This window comes from Lytechinus variegatus, chromosome 18 (assembly GCF_018143015.1).
Source record: "Lytechinus variegatus isolate NC3 chromosome 18, Lvar_3.0, whole genome shotgun sequence".
NCBI lineage: Eukaryota > Metazoa > Echinodermata > Echinoidea > Temnopleuroida > Toxopneustidae > Lytechinus > Lytechinus variegatus.
Genome location: NC_054757.1, coordinates 11,118,628 through 11,136,404, shown reverse-complemented (window position 1 = coordinate 11,136,404; position 17,777 = coordinate 11,118,628). Strand labels below are relative to the sequence as shown.

General features: G+C 32.7%; 1 protein-coding gene across 30 annotated transcripts in view; it reads right to left on the bottom strand.

Moving 5' to 3' along the window:
* Window positions 1–17,777, bottom strand: part of LOC121431809 (ankyrin-2-like) — a 132,919-nt gene that overhangs the window by 100,973 nt on the left and 14,169 nt on the right. For all 30 annotated transcript variants that reach the window (XM_041629551.1, XM_041629552.1, XM_041629525.1 and 27 more), the window contains 3 exons: window positions 11,307–11,405; window positions 6,816–6,914; window positions 3,316–3,414 (listed from right to left, as the gene is read on the bottom strand). In XM_041629551.1, the coding sequence (XP_041485485.1) occupies window positions 3,316–3,414; window positions 6,816–6,914; window positions 11,307–11,405 (297 nt within the window). The remainder of the gene's footprint in view (window positions 1–3,315; window positions 3,415–6,815; window positions 6,915–11,306; window positions 11,406–17,777) is intronic.

Sequence of the window (17,777 nt, the reverse complement as noted above, 5' to 3'; positions counted from 1 at the left end):
TGTCAGTTTTACAAACTAACACAAAATTTAATTCAAGCATTCTTTAAGAATGAGAACAAATTCATTTCCTGAAGCAGTCAAAGCATGTATGCCATATAATTTCTTAAAATATATTCCTTTGGTGACAAATTTCCCAAAATGGATTATGTAACAGTAAAATGTACAAGACCTAGAACGCAAGAAAGACAATCACACATTGAGACCTTTACACACCAAACGATATTGTAAAAAAAATGCAGATCCCCATGAACAAATACCCTACATTGACATGAACAAATGGATAAGAAAAAAATGATGAGGTGGTCAGTACAATAGACCAGACAGATTTGACTCTCAATATTTCTCAAACTATCAAGGCACCTTCCCTGGTTTGGGCATTATACTTCATATATTTGAGATATGATTACCATGAAATTTTAAAAACATCATTTTTTTTCTTATTTGATTTTATAAGTCTTGACTGAAGTATAACAAATGTAAAGATCTAATCCCAGTGAAAAACAGCACTTCATAACTAATGGTGCTCTTTCTTTCTTATTTAAATCTGAAAGCTTGAATACATAAAGTCTGACAAAACTGGATAACATCTCTTGATTGGAATCTCTTCTCTCTCTTTTATATTTTATTCCTTTCTTGATATTTCAATAAATGACAATTTACTAAAAGGGTGAATCTTTCAAAAGTTATTGCCCTTGGCCTTCCCCATGAGCTTACTCATAATCTTAAAGATCTTTGCACAGCATCTGTTTTAGTGCTAGAAGGTGTCTAGCCATACACCCAGGAATGGAGCAACAACCTTCTGCTCCCAAACACGCAAGATCTTTTCATGTTCAAAGCGTCTTTCGGTAGGAATCCTACGCAAGCCTCGAGCTCCATCCTAATCAGTGATTAGCCCTGCCAGACACTCCCTAATCAAGTTGGTTGCAAAATTATTTTTTCTTCAGCACAAAGAGGAAAGGGACTTAACATTAGAGGACAGAGATCATATGGGCTTCATACAGCTGCACAAACTTTGTATCATTACACCTACTCAAATTGCACGGAATCAATGTGGATGCTTATTTTTAAGACAATGATTTCAATTAACAATTTAAAATAAATACATGTTTACAAAAACAATAATATATACTTTCATTTTTTTCTCTCAAATGATAACAAAATAAATGTTGTGCAATGATAGTGTATTGCTTTGATGTGAATATTTCTTTGGAAACCAGGGGGGCTTAATTTACTCCAAAAGAGTTGGTGAGAAAAGAGCTTTCGAATAGCGATGTGATCATGCAAAGATTCAAAATGAGAGAGAGGGGGATAATCATAAAAGAGCAAGCTAAATTTGACTGCTTTGATAAGAGGAGGGTGCAGGTGAAGAAATTGGAATGATGATCCGGCAAAAGAATTGCTTAATTGCGCAAAAAAAAAATCTTGACGTCATGAAAAGGAGGCAAGCACATTTGAAAATAGATTTTGAAAAGCCTCTAAGAAAAAGACTGAAGATGATACGATGAAAGATGTATGATTTTAACTAAATTAAATGATTTTTTCAACAAAAAGAAAGAAGAGATGTATCAATAGAATTCAATTTTTCTTCATAGTAAATTTCATTGTTTTCAGGACTTACAAAAACAGAAAACAGTCACATGATTTTTAGAACACACATACAAAATGGCAGAGTTTTACCCAAAAAAATTGTCAAAGTAACTTAATAAATAATATCAAACTGTGACTGTAGATCTTCTGTAGGCCTAACAAACTTAATTTTAAATTTGATGCTTTCTTAATTATGCTATTATGGTTATTATGGGGGTTTCCCTTTCAACTATGGGGGTAATCCCCCTTTTGTAAGGTATGTAGATTACATGGGCTTGGCTCAATATTCAGCAAATACAAAAAAAAACACCTACCCTCACACACACATACACATGACACATAACATAATACATACACCATAAACATTTAAATAGTTCAATTGACTTGTAAGTGCATAAAGACAGATATTTGAATTCATTTTCTTTGTTTTAAATTGAGCTTTCTCATCATTTTAATTTGCTTCATTTTTCATCTATTGCAAGAATATTGATCTTAAAGGGTGGAGTGATAACTTGTGCATTTAGAAATTAATATTACATATAATATTTTTATCACTAATTGTAATATCTACAAGTATATACATTTTTTATCAAAAGTGTAATATATACATGTATATGATTAAAAAATAATAAAGAAAGAATAAATATTTGATATAATTTCAGAAAATGCAGAAACCTAATATTAAGATAATCTACAATTACGAATTGCATAATTGCATATGATATATAAAATGTATGTAACACATGAAATTGGTGAATAAGTTTATTGAGATTATCTATTATGAATTTTATATCAGAATGCAATAAAATAAAATATGGATACAATAACATGAATTGTGCAGTAGTTAAGTCTATGTAATATTCCAGATCTAGTCTCATATGATACTTTTACAAAATAAAAAACTAAGTATGCATCATTTTATAATCAAATATAAAAAAGATAGCTGCTGATCCTGCAAATTGAAGATTAATGAGTTAGTTTCAATCCATGTTAAATTGGATAATGCATGGAAGCAAGGACCAGTGAGTGTTATGAGCAAGTCATTTCATGAGCAATTAATAAAGCATTAAAACAACGTTGCAAGATTCGTGTGTCAAAAGTTGCTCCGGTTAAAACCAATGTTAGTAATGAGATGAGGGCTCCTAATAAATAAAGCTGGATAGGAACCAAGAAAGTTTCTTTCCAAATCTTTGGGGGGGGTTGATTTATTTTCTTTCAACCGGAACACATTGTTGTTGTTATTGCATGCATAATCTCTTTGTTTTCTCTCTTGAAAACAAGGAAATAAGACAAAATGTCCCTTAAAACCTCTAAGAATTTCACCAAGCTTCTAAAAGGAGAATGAAACCTTTGAAACCAATCAAATTATACATAATAGAAAACTAAATGTGACATCCCAAGTCTTGGTTACATCACAAGTCTTAGTTACACAAGAGAGGATCTCCATAGCATTAGCATTCTCGGCATTCAAATGCCCATAACTTTCTCATCATTTAACCAATTTCTATAAAATTTGATTGATCTTATTGTTTGGTTTCTCTGTTTTAAACAATAGCTATCTTGTTCCAAAGGTTTCATTCTCCTTTTAACTCTGAGCACCATTCTTCCTTAATACAGCACTAAAACTACAGATTCTACCAGTATTCCTCAGCAGCTAAGAGCCCTCATCCCAGTTTTGAATTTGAAAGATGCAGTTAAAGAATTGCAGGCTTGTGATTGGTTGCTTACCTCTGTTGCAAGGTTCTGATTGGCTCCATTAGCCAGGAGGAATTTGACGACTTTAACATGGTTCTCCTGGGCGGCCATATACAGAGGGGTGAAGCCATTCTAAAAAGTGAAATTTGACAAAGTAAAGCATTATCCTGAATGCAAGTTATTTTTCAGAATATCCTAACATGGAAAGGGTAATTGTAATACGAATTTTCACTTTCATGCAATTACTAATTCCATAAAATGTCTTTGCAAGTATAAAATACAAAGACCAGTATGGACTTTCATAAATCATCTTTCATTTTGAGATACATCTCAGTCTGAATGCATGTCTCAAGAGAGTGTGTTTCGTGTCTCATCTCAATATCAGATGCTGTCTTAATATCAGTCTTTGTCTCAAAGCAAAATGTCTCTAGTCTCTAGTGGGAAGCTGAGGCATTGGCAAGACACTGTTTGATGAGTTAATCACATTGCTTTACTTTGATCCGTCAGTTTCGGATGTCTTGAGTTCTGAGACAGAGATTATGTGTCTTGTGTCTCAATTCAGTCTCACACCCTTATGTCTTGGTCTACCTCTTTGTCTCAAAGAGAAATGTTTCTTGTCTCTAGTGGGAAGCTGATGCATTGTCTCAAAGCAAGACACTGTTTGATGAGTTAATCACATTGCTTTACTTTGATCCGTCAGTTTCGGATGTCTTGAGTTCTGAGACAGAGATTATGTGTCTTGTGTCTCAATTCAGGTCTCACACCCTTATGTCTTGGTCTACCTCTTTGTCTCAAAGAGATATGTTTCTTGTCTCTAGTGGGAGGCTGAGACATTGGCAAGACACTGTTTGATGAGTTAATCACATTGCTTTACTTTGATCTGTCAGTTTTGGATGTTTTGAGTTCTGAGACAGAGATTATTTGTCTTGTGTCTCAATTCAGTCTCACACTCTTATGTCTTGGTCTACCTCTTTGTCTCAAAGGGAAATGTTTCTTGTCTCTAGTGGGAAGCTGAGGTAATGACAAGGCACTGTTCGATGAGTTAATCACATTGTTTTTACTTTGATCCATCAGTTTTGGATGTCTTGAGTTCAGAGACAGAGATGATGTGTCTTGTGTCTCAATTCAGTCTCACACTCTTATGTCTTGGTCTACCTCTTTGTCTCAAAGGGAAATGTTTATTGTCTCTAGTAGGAGGCTGAAAAGAGGCTCAATATAGATGAGTCAATCACATTGCTTTACTTTGATCCGTCTGTTTCGGATGTCTTGTGTTATGAGACAGAGATGATGTGTCTTGTGTCTCAATTCAGTCTCACACTCTTATGTCTTGGTCTACCTCTTTGTCTCAAAGGGAAATGTTTATTGTCTCTAGTAGGAGGCTGAAAAGAGGCTCAATATAGATGAGTCAATCACATTGCTTTACTTTGATCTGTCAGTTTGGAATGCCTTGCTTGAGACATGTCTTTGAAAATGTTTGTGTTTCAAGGGGTACCATCTTGCTCTCAGTTATTTCTGACACAAGACAGTGACTCAATCTCATTCCCTGTCTTAGGGTTCATTGTCTAAGTCTTGGACTCACCCACAGTCCAACTCAAACAATACTCTCAAAAAGAAAAATATTAAGTTGGCTAACATAATTATGAACCTAATAATTATTTGTTGAACTAAAATTGCATGCAAAACAAATGGAGAGATTTTTCTTCACAAACAGTTCTTCATATGTTAACAAACCCGGTAGGTTGGTTAAAAAATTTCAGAGAGTGAAGTATAACCTAGCAAGTCACCAAGAATTAATTTAAACCTGGTGGATCATGAGGACCAATGTCTGTTCAAAGGTAACTCAAGCTTGGCTGGGAGTTGAATCTTCAACCCTTGTATGAAGTTCAACTGTGGAAGTCACTAAAGCACAATAAAAATCTTAACAAATGTTTTCATTTACATTGACTTGAATCCCTTTCGGCTAAAATAATAATAATAATATGCAACACTTAGATACATGTATACACTTATATAAATGTTGCATAATATCACTATCATTATCGTAAATATCACTGTCATCATCATTACCATACAATGAAAATACATGAATAATATAAACACTTAAATTGGTTGGCAGAGGTGCATCAAGTGACTTTGTTCAAACTTTCATCCAACATCGTTCGGCACAGCTGGTAAACATAGACTGATATTTGACTCCCAATAAGGATAAAATCAATCTAATTGTGTCCTACACGCATGCTTTGAGTAGATATCCTTTTGCAGCAGAAATTGATCTATTTGCAATCTGTTAATACTTGTTTCCTCGCTTGTACATATTTCGTCCTAATTAACATAAAAAAGTAATTACAATGATTTAAGACTCTTTATTTCAAATTAATCCCAATTCCAACCAAAACCAAACAACCAAAATATTCTATGATTTTGATAATGAATTCTTTGGTATTTTGTTTTCAGTGCATGAAGTAATAAATTCATTTAATCTGGCTTACGCAAGGAGAAATTTAACGTTATAAATGTGGTTCATGCTCTATTTATTCAAGTAGCTTTTCGACTTAATTGTTTCAAACATTACTCCCCTTTTCTTAAAACTTGATGTAACTAGACTGAATGTATTTCACTTATTTTGCAAAGTTATTGGATATGAAAATAAGAAATGAACAACTGGAATATACTGGTGTTACGGATATACCAAAACGTTATTATAAGCGACCATAACACGAATTAACTAAATTGTTCAAACACCAAAAGCTAGTGTATGGGTGCCCTGCAAGCAAGCTAATAACTAATGTGTAATAAGTAATAAACAAGCTTTATTACTGACATAGCAGCTTAATACAAATATTCCACTTTTATCACAAGTTCACTAGGATCACAAGTTTTTACAATTACCAAGATCTATAAATGTTGCAAAAATAACTTTATATTCAAATTCTTTCAAAATTGATTGGATACATTAAATAACTCCATGTTATCTTATGATGAAGTTTACTATTCACAAAGGTTTATTTTTGAATTTCTGATTTTTTATTTCTTTTTATTTCAAGCATGAAGAATATTCAGAGTCTAAAATGAAAATTTCCCATTCCTAGAAAAACTGAGACTTCTATCAAATTGTTATTATAAAATCTTTGAAATATTTTTTGTAAGTATGCAAACTGGTAATTCGGGACAATGTCTTACTTAAAGTGTTAATCAAGAGTTAATATTTCATAATTTCACAATGACTGTTGTGTCATCTAAGAGCATAATTTTATTCTGTTTTCTTCTTTTTTTTGTAAATAAGAAAGATTAACGACCATGTCAGTGCTTAGTGTGTAATAGCTTGATGATAATAGATTTTGATTAAGTTTGACAATTAATCCAAAAATGAAACCAAACTTTGTTCACGATCGAGTCTGTTGGCGCACTAAGCTTTCGGACATTTTTCCCCCTAATAATAACATCCCATGTTTCTTTCTGTGCTGGATGAAAGTGCAAGAAGCTGTCACGATGACAAAAGTCGATGACGACACCTCTCTCACCAGTTTCTTTACCTGCGACTGGACATTCACGTTGGCGTTGAACTCAACGAGGACGCGGACGATGTCCTCCTGTCCGGCGAGAGAAGCGATGTGGAGGGCGGTGTTTCCTTTCTGTACGGTAAGAAAATATGAAGATTTAAACTTGGACTGCTGTAAATGCGTAATATTTTGCAGTTCCGTTTATTCTCACCAATTTACAAGCAAAAACATAGTGATTACTTTTGGGGTCAAACACACATATTTGTGATGAGAAAATAGTATGTTTACTTTTTGCAATTTGTCATATGCATTACAGAATTTCAGATTAATATCATCAATTTCTCTTTCTATAATGGGTGGGTAAAACAGCACAATAAGATGAAAAATAGCTACATGTAAGAGAAAAACAGATTTGTAAGTATATATGGAGATGACAGAAAGATAAAAAATCATGAAAAAATTCATGCAAATTTTGGATCCCACATAATATTGAAATAAAGTTGAAAGGATGGAATCATTTGACAATTAGGAGAAGCATGACTACAGACATTTTTTTTTGATCGACAAATCTAATATGATTTATCAGCCCGACAATAACATATCGACTTTCTTTGAAATGAATGAAAACATCCCTCTATACTGCTACACCTACAAGTATGCCAGGCAATATGGAGTGATAATGAAAACACAATAATTTGGAATTGTTGAATCAGAGAAAACTATGTGGTAATTATAAATCAGGAAGGACTGTTTATTCCTTAAAACAAGTTTTTTCAATGTTTCTGTGTGGCATTACAATATTTCAGAATACTTGAAAGACTATTTGTTTGGAAAAAGTACTTTTTAATCTTTTACTTTACTGCATTTTAATGTAACCATGATTTCAAGTGAATATCCTGCATGTTATATAGGATACAACCAATATAATCTCCTGTTTAACATTGAATTCTTATTATGGCAGATGAAAAGACTTGTAATATTTAAGACTAAGATGGATAATGGATATATTTATAACAACTTTCAAACATGGCATGCATATTCTTCTAATAAATCAGAGAATATGGAGGCGTTTGAGATAAATGCAACATTTATGGATATGATAGATTTAATCTAATTTAATGCAAATGAAGAACATGCATTTATTTTGTTTGTTTCAAATCAATGACAATGCACATGATGATGGGGGGAAATTACATCCATGCGAGCTTGGAGCAATTTCTTCCTGTAATGCTAAAAAAAAATCCTCAAAACTCTGGGAGAAGCCCTGGAAAAATGCCCATTTCTTGCATTGTTAAAGTTCAGCTAATGTTTCTTATTTAGGCAAGATATATTGGGAAAAGTAGCCCCCCCCAAAAAAAAAAAAAAATTATCAATTGAAATTTTTTCACATTTATAATGTAGAAATGTCAATGAGTATAAAATAGTGATGTATAAGAAATTGATATTTTCTTTTTCGTTGGATAAAATTATGGTTGAAGCTATGACAGTATGAGAGAAATGCAAATAACCTTCTCTGTTAAATGTGACAAAGTCCTTTCAATTAAAAGTCAAACGACACAAAAATATTTAAATGATATATTCTAAAGTTACTCTGTATAAACTGCAGTGATACATCCAAAACTACTTGGTGTTGTAAGAGTATTTCAATTGGAGTTTGTATATAACACCCAAACAGTGTCAATGTAACACCAAATTGTGTTGAAGTTTTAACACCACAAAGATTACACGTAAAAGAAAAATAATGATAAAAAGAAGGGGTGGGTATTATGACAAACAAAATGGTGGAGCAAAGAGAAAGAAGATGGGGTTATTAATGGAAAAAAATAATTCTGTGGAGTTTTTTATGGAAAAGAGAGAGAAACTGAGGCAATGGACTTTATCTGTATTTCTGAGCACATACAAGATTAAAAATGATTTGATCATTTGATCAATGATTTCTAAAGTACCCAAACTTGTTTTCTTTTAATGATGCTTTTGAATCAATATCTTAAAATTTTGTAATAAGATGGCAAGCATGATGGTTTGTTTCTTGAAAAAAAAGTATATTTCATGTTATTCAGAGTGGCACAATTAAGCCTTAAATGATTTTTTTTCATGATTGTTTTCTTGCTCGAATGGGAAGCCAAATTTTCAAAAGTATTCAAAAGTGGTACAAATCTTTTTACTTTGAGTTTCACTGGTTGTTCTTTCGAAGGTATCTGAACCGTCGCTACAGGGTTCTATCAAAAGGAAAAATTAAAATATTTCACAATCACATATATCAAACTTTGGCATCCTATCAATAACTTGGGGTCAGAAAAACTCCCATATTTAGATAAAAGGGCAATCATGCAGGTTCTACCAGTAGAATGGTTTTAAACCTGCAGTGACTAACCTTGCAAGTTGATGTTCTTACTATTGTCATCTAATTATTTGATACTGCTTAAACATTTCATTTAATTTTGATAACATAAAAATTGACTTTCCAAAGCATACAAAATACAAAAGTCTATATCTTATTCATCTCCAAATTCAACATGATTTTATTGCAAGTCTCCACTTTCAAAATGGCAATTACCACATGCATCTTTTCTCGCAATATCATAATTTAATTTAGAGAACATTTTTCATATCGGATTTGTTACTAATTTCATGCGAAGCATACAAATCTAAACTTGCCTGGAATAAAACTTTGACAAGCGATAAAAATAGAACAAGCGCACACCTCCCGTCACTTCCTGCACCCTAAAATAGCCTCATAAATCAATTCCCTGCAATCTGTAAATCCCTAGACAAATCCTTAGATTGGCAACCCCCAACAAAGTATCACCTATGAGTTGTAGTACTAATTTCCCTTCAGTATGCAACGTTTCACGAATACGAACTGTGATGTAAACAAATATGCATATATCTATATTTTCCTGTGCAAAAGGCTAAATGTGGAAAGAAGGATGTTGGATATGAACAAGTCCCAAAATATTTTGTAGGCCTATTCATCTCTCATAAGGCTTCAAGTTAAAATCACCACATAATTGAACAAATCACAATTTCATACCTATATGTGAGCATATTTAATTGAGATGGTCATATTGTTTACTTTCATCGCTGAAATAATTAGATGGTGAACATATGAATGTCCGTATTATTCTCGGAAAATTGACAAATACTATGCAAAAAACGAATACTCTTGAAAGAGAAAGATTAACCAAGTGGCATAAATATTTTTTTCCTTTAAATTTGTTTCAAAATTAAAACATTGAATAACATGACTTCTGGTAGATTGAATAGAACAAACTCTGTAAGTAACGTCAGTACGATACAATCATGGCAATGCAGATCTGTTAAGCATAAGTTTGGAAGTCTGTTTCCTAACCTAGAATTCAACCCTTGTTATCCTGGCCTGGACCAGACCAATATCTACCCCCCCCCCCTCCCCCTCCTGCTATGCCCTCCCTTTCATTGACATCTTAGAATTATCATGTGATTCTGGCTAAGGCAACTAATCGTTTCCTTTCTCGGTTGGAGAGTGACAATCACGCACCTCTGACAACAGGCGAGTTTGGAGTTCACCCCTTCCTGTGCCTCTTACTTTAAGGCCAAGATGGAATGAAGATTTGAAATTGGTTTATAAAAACATCTTTGTTCAATTAATTATCATCAACAGATTCTGAGATTTTTATGAACCCTCCCTAACCTCCCCCATCTCTTAATAAATGTGCAAAGGGGATTGTGTTTAAATAAAAGGTCTTGCAAATGTATCTTATCTGAAGCTTGAATACTTAGAAATGTCATAATTTGTGTGTTACCAATTCTGTTAAATTAATGTCCAGATTGTAAAACTTACTTCGCCATCTATCGATGTCACATTAATTTTTTTTTTTCAGATTATCAGACTATATTCTGACTTTGTATCAGAAGATATTAAAAAAGATTTTCTAGAAATTTTCATTTTGTGTATTTCAGGACACCCTTATAAAAAAGAAGTGTGAAACTCCATGTACACAAAGCCCAATTGCAATCTTGTCTGCAATATTCCCTTTGAAAACATATCATCTCTTTCTTGTATTAATGAAATAACTGCCATTTTCCCATTTTGACACATTGTGTAAACTGTTTTCATCATTATCTACCAGAATGAAGATTGCAATTTTAAGAGGGAAATTCATATTTTCAGCTGATTTGGGATTCAATAGAACATCATGTGAGCCCTGCATCCTGTGGAAGTATCAACCATGGTTAAATCATGAATATGAACATGCTATTTTTAATACCCCAATCCTAACTCAGCCATCAACATGGACTATATTTCAAACATGATTAGTTCCAGAGTATGAACATATTTTTTTCCAAGAGAATGTTAAAATAACATTTTCTGCTGCTTCCGATACAGCTATATAAAAACACAAACCAAGTGTTTGCATTAACATTTACATCTTGGGGGAGTATGGTATTATTCCCTCTAAAACACACTGAAATAATCCCGTTAGAATGAAATAATTAATAAATGTGAACAAGCTCCTAGTTCTCAATTACAATTGGCATTACCTTAGTGGCTGCATCCACATCTGCGCCTCTCTTGAGCAGTTCTGTGACAATGTTCAGGTGCCCCTCTTTGGAACTGAGATGAAGAGCGTTCAGGCCATTCTAAAGAGAAGAGAGAAAACAATGGATGGTATTGTGAAATGTAATTAAACCTAAGCAAATGAGTTTGCAGTAAACAATGATTTGATGAAAAGTCTTGGAAAAAAAAGGTTAATTGCCATCATATCATCGCAATTCCAATACGGAATGGGTTAACATATTTGTATATCAAAATCACTGTTTCTTAATTTAAATATTTCAAAAGTGGAAAAAGTGCAAGAGATTAGGCCTCGGTTAACACATTCATACATCAAAATCACTATTTTGTTTGGAAAATTATTTCAAAAGTGGAATAAGTGATAGTAAGATATGTCAGAAAAAAAAATCATTAACATCATAACTTGCTATTTCGCTTAAATGAATTGAATTTTTGCACAAATAATGCCTTGAAGACGATAAGAAATATTGATAAGAAAATGCAGAAACGTTAACATCATAACTTATTCTTATGCTTAAATGAATTGAATGTTGCTGACAATATTTCCTCGAGGTGGTAACAAACATTGATGTGAAAATGCAGAAGTTAAATTTATCCCAGAATTTAATTGAATTTGTGGATGCGGGTCTAAAACTCTGCAAGATCCCCTGCAAAGCCCAGGAAATGTTGGATAACTCTCTGGACATGACCTTCTACCAAGTCAGGACGCCTAGCTCTAACTTGGCTTTTTAGCGCATTATCACTGCTCAGGTTACCATGGCGATGAGACTGATAACATGGTTAAAAAGTGCAAGTGTTCCCGTTTCTGGCAAACTTTCAAATTTGCCTCCATGTATCTTACACGAAAAACAAACAATACATGAATGTTCATATTTTTTTAAGAATTTAAGAATTCTTTCAATTGTATTTTTTTATTTTTCAATATGTAAATAGGACTAATAACATAAAGAGTATTATATCCATGAAGTTGTAATATATATTTTTCAAATAGTCTTCTTTATTTATCAAAGATTCAGCAACTACAATAAAATGAAAGTATCAAATCAAATTATTTGTTTATTTCTACTCTTTATACTTATTTTTATTTATCTTTATACTTATTTTGTTAAGACAAAACCAAGCGATAGGACTTATCATGACAGTGAAATATTACCTCAATAAAGCAGATGAAATTAAGTCCTAAAAGTTGCTACCAGTACCACATAAGTTCAATGCATTAGAAATGCACATAAAATGAAGTCTAAGATTTGTAGTCAAATACAGACAGAAAAAGACTAATAAAAAGCAGTACATCTGTAATGTGCATAAAACCAACTCCTACAAGTTGCTCCTGCATAGTGGTAGCATATAAATTTCATTCATTAGTAATGTACATGGAATGAAGTCTTATGCAGACAGATGCACCACTATCTAGGCACGGCAGATCGCCTTACGTCCTCAAAGTCTCCTTCAATATTGTTAGGAATGTTGAGAGACGGGGAAGACTCATGAAGCTAATTAAAGATACCGATGTACAAATACGATGACCGGGGAGGAATAGTATTAGTTATATTTGCAAGGAAGGAAAGGAAAGGGGGTATAAGATAATGGTAGACATAAGTAGAAAGAGAAGTAAGGAGAAGGACAGTGAATTACTATAAACTAATGACAATTTTTACATTGACTGAAATGAAATAGTAAAGAAATAATAATGTGAACAGATAGATAGAAAGATAGAATAATAATAATAGTAATGATAATAATAATTTATCATTATCATTTTTATAAAATTATCACAAAAAATTATGCCGTGCCTAATCACAAGGCTCGTTCCTTTCTTGCTGTCCCTCTCATATTCAATCCAATGTTTATTTCTATTTGTTGTTCTTGTTTTTCTATTTTGTTAAGACGATGCTTTGTATATGTTGTGTTTTTGTATGGATTTTTATGAGAAAATAAATTGAAATTGAAAAAAATTGAATTGAATTGTTATTATTACTAAACTATTATTATATTATTTTTATTTTTATTATTATCATTATCATTATTTTTATCATTATTATTATCATAATTATATTAATGATATTAATAATGATAATAGTAATAATAGAATGAATGAATGAACAAATAAATGAAATGAAAAAATAATGATTGAACAAATTTATAAACATTTTAAATTCAAAAGCTAATGAATAACCACAAATATGACTAACCATATTTTCATGAAAATGGGGGAAAATTATGAAAAATATTTACGTAAAAGGAAAGTTGGATCAGTAGTGCCCTTGACGTTTCGGTCAACTCTTGACCACATACTGTTTCATTATCTGTCATTTCCTTCATTCCTCCCTGAGGGAATTATCTTTTACCAATGCAGAAATCTTTTAGGTTTATATTTCAATAAATTCAATCAATGCTTTATAGTCAAACAGAAACATGGGCATAAACACCAAGCTTTGGCATATCAAGATATAGCAAGATGATAATATATCAAAAATCTAAGTAGATATTCTTAAAATCATCATTTTTGTATTATAGATGAAATTTCATGTTGCTTTTTTTTAACTATGACACTTGATTAACATCAGATCAAATTCAATACGGTTTGTGATAACTGTTTTTGCTCTCTTAAAAAGTAAGGGTGGAAAGTGGCAAATCCCCTCTTAAAATGGCTAAATTTTCAACTATTTATTTATCTCCATGGCCCCTTTCCATCCATTCAGCCTATAATGTGTGCTTAGAGTGTGATTTATGAAATCATTCATCATTTAACTATTAATTTCATACCACAGTAAAATGTTTATGAATCCCTGACCTTACTTAGTAGTTTCAATGATTGAAGAAAAAAATAATTGAATTAAGTTGAGGCAAGTACCAGATTAAAAAGGTAAAAAATAAATGAAAATCATTTGTAATTCAATATTTTCAAGGTAGGTATGGACAAAAATATACTAATCAAATCCATATCAGTCCATCCAAGAACACCTAATGCAGCCTACACATTTGAATGTTGATGTTTCTAGGCATAACTGGGGCCCCATAAATAACATGAATGTGATGAATACCGCCTTCAGCATAGAGCAGTAGTAGATTACACTAAATGACTAAACATTTGAAATTCACAACAAGAAGCAATCATTAGGTCCTAATAATATTCACCTCGCGTTGAGGCACTCACATGCATAAAAGCTAAATATTGCCACTTTGGGCAATTATAAAGTATGATCTGTTCAAAGAGGCATAAACCTTCAGCCACTTACACAATAAATATTGAATTTAATATTCTTATTACGCTTTGATCATATTTTTGGTAAAGCGCTATATAAGTACCTGTTATGTATGTATGTATGTATGTATTACAATATTAATTTTGCAAGCTTGATACATACTTAGGCATTAATCATGAAACTATGATAACTGTATCAGCCTTCAAGGAAGATAAAGAGAAAGGAATAGAAGGGAGAGACTGACAGATTAAAAAAATAAATGGAAAACATATTAACATATGAATAAATAGAAAGAATGGATAACTACACAAATGAAAAATGAAAAGGAAGACAGATGTATAGAGAAGCAAAGAGAGTAAATAAGATGGATAGATGGACAGGTTGATAAATAGATTTGATTACTAGATGGATGGACAGATAAATAGATGGATGGGTAGATAGATTTGATTAGTAGATGGACGGACGGACGGACGGACGGACGGACGGACGGACAGACAGACAGACAGACAGACAGACAGACAGACAGACAGATAGATAGATAGATAGATAGATAGATAGATAGATAGAAATAAAGACTGTCAAGTTCAGACATTTCTAATGAATAATTTTCCCAATCTCTTATAAACTGACATGTCCTAATGGTTAAACAAACATAAATGACAATACTTGGGACTGGTGAGCCGATCAGCCCTACAAGATTAAGAATATTGTCTGCTAACGAGAGTGAGACAACAACTATTCCTTCCTATACAACGTGTAATGAATTAATGGATACTCATGGCCAAAGCTGTCACATATTATGCATCGTTATTGTTTATACCTCGGTCACATTTTCTCTATGGCGGCCGTGTACGGCGAGTCGATAACAGCCGTTTTAACAGTTTTGTACCAGCTACACATAGGTGGTTTGAATTAAAATTAATAAGACTGTTTTCGACTCGCCGTAAGGCCACCGTAGAGCAAATGTGACCGAGGTATTAAAGTTTATATGAGGCTTATTTTACAGGTCTGCAAATTCCAAACTGCTCCAGCTTGCATTGCATTGAAAAAAAATATCTCAAACAGAAAAAAGTTTATAAATTTGTCTCAACTAATGCGTACAATTAAAACTTGTGAACTTATCATTCTAAATTTGTATAAAAGCGCTATATTGCATGTTATTAATATGAAAAGTTGTCTACACATAGTACTACTTGTACTTTAATTCTCTGCAAAAATCTCAAAATCAATTTTAAAAAAAAAAAAATTGAACAATACGACAGTTCTGATGAACGCCGACGACAAAAACCTTCCAGTTGTTACTCTAACAGTTTGAATAAGTGTTTAATTTTCAATATTTAAATCAAACTAGATTATGCATGGTTGTTTGAACTGTTATACGACAGTAAGTTTCACATAGTTTAACAGTGTTGCATAAAACTAGGAAGACTATAGATTATACTGTTCTTCATCTAAATTTCATTCTTAAAATTGGAAAAACCTAGATTCATTTGAAGAAAGACATAACCTTTCCCTTTAAAATGCTCATCATTTTTTTCTACCAGGGTAAAACAGCCAGAAAATCATCATTAGTAAAAGAATCTATGCCTTGACCACAAAGCAACTTGATGCAATCTGAATAATTAACCGAACAGATGTCCTTAATGCATGAATATGTTGCTAATGACAACTTAATCTTATGATTACATCAACTAGAACACTAAAACCCCACCTAGCCCTGTTCATGTTGATATTTAATCTGGAATATCACTGTGAGCATATAAGGAACAGAGATTGAATTGTTGCACACTTGCTACAGCACCACACTGTTCATACTATTATGTTATCAATACAATGACTATAATGTGAAGATTCAAAGGCTTAGTTTCTTAGACTTGTCAAGCCACTGGCCCGTATTCTGAACTCGGGTTTAAATTAAACCATGGTTTAAAGTTGTGGTTTAACTATGGAGAGCCGATTGGGACAAAAATCCCTAGCAGTACACATCCAATTTATTAACTCATGTGAGACCCAAATTGTCTTGGAATGATAACTGAAGTATTTTTCATCATTATGAAAGAAACAGGAAACAAAATAGTAAACATAAGAAATTTACAGAATGTTAGAATTTTCGGCTCCATAATTTAAGTACAGACTTAGACCATGGTCTAAGTTAAACCCGACTTCAGAATACGGGCCACTGAAATTGCATCAGTTGTCAAGTATGAGTTATATTTCATTTTCATCATTTTAGAGCAAAGGTCTTCAATTTCACAAAAATTGTAGGATCCAATGGAAAGTTTCTTTGAAGCAAAAACCCCATTACGCTTAAGACTTATGCAAGATAATGGATCTGAAGCAGTAGACATTACAGTATACTGTGCATGATGGCATACAGAATCTTAGCTTCTGTACAAGCACCCAGAAGCTGTTTAATTCTTTGAGTTTGCTAGTTTGCTTACCATGGAAATGACATGTTTGCCACAGACTGCATGAATTTTGAATGAGTTTGAGGAGGGCATCAAAATACAAAACGGTAATTCTGAAAAGCTGAAGGTACACCACCAAAAGCTTATAATACAAAGAGTTGAAACGTAAGAGAATGATGATGGTGGTTGTGATGATGATTATATTACCAATTTGATAAAAAAGCATATGTGCTTTTTTAGAGAGCAGTCAGAAGACCATAGGGTTGTAATCCTATCAGAGGGACATGGTAATGAGAGAAATGCCTTCCTGATGGAAGCAAGCGCATCCCAAATTGGGAATCAGATAGGGTCACTGGATTGTGAGACCAACGTTCTGAGTGGTGATTTTCTTTTGAAGCTATGTCTCGATCTACTTTAGATAACCGACATTATAGGGCTTTTTTGCAATCATTATATATGTTAAAATATAAAAGTAGAGATTGGAGATTCTCTACTTAACATTAGCCTAGCAATGCATCCCACTTCAACTTACATTAACTTATAATACATATAGTATTCCTCATTTGTACATCTCTTGGTGAGCGCCTAAAAGGAAATTATTTTATGTTCAATTTGTGCTTAAATTTCAGTATGTCCTACCATACAAGGGCAGTTCTACTAGTGTTTCATCTGAGTTATTCATCAAAATGATATTGCAAGGTAAAATCATGGCAGTGAAGGGAAACAAGGTCCTTGCAGAAAAAATTGTTAGGACAGGAGTGGGGGGGTACTCGATGTAATTCTACAATTTGCCTATCTCTAACCACTATAAAACTGCATACAT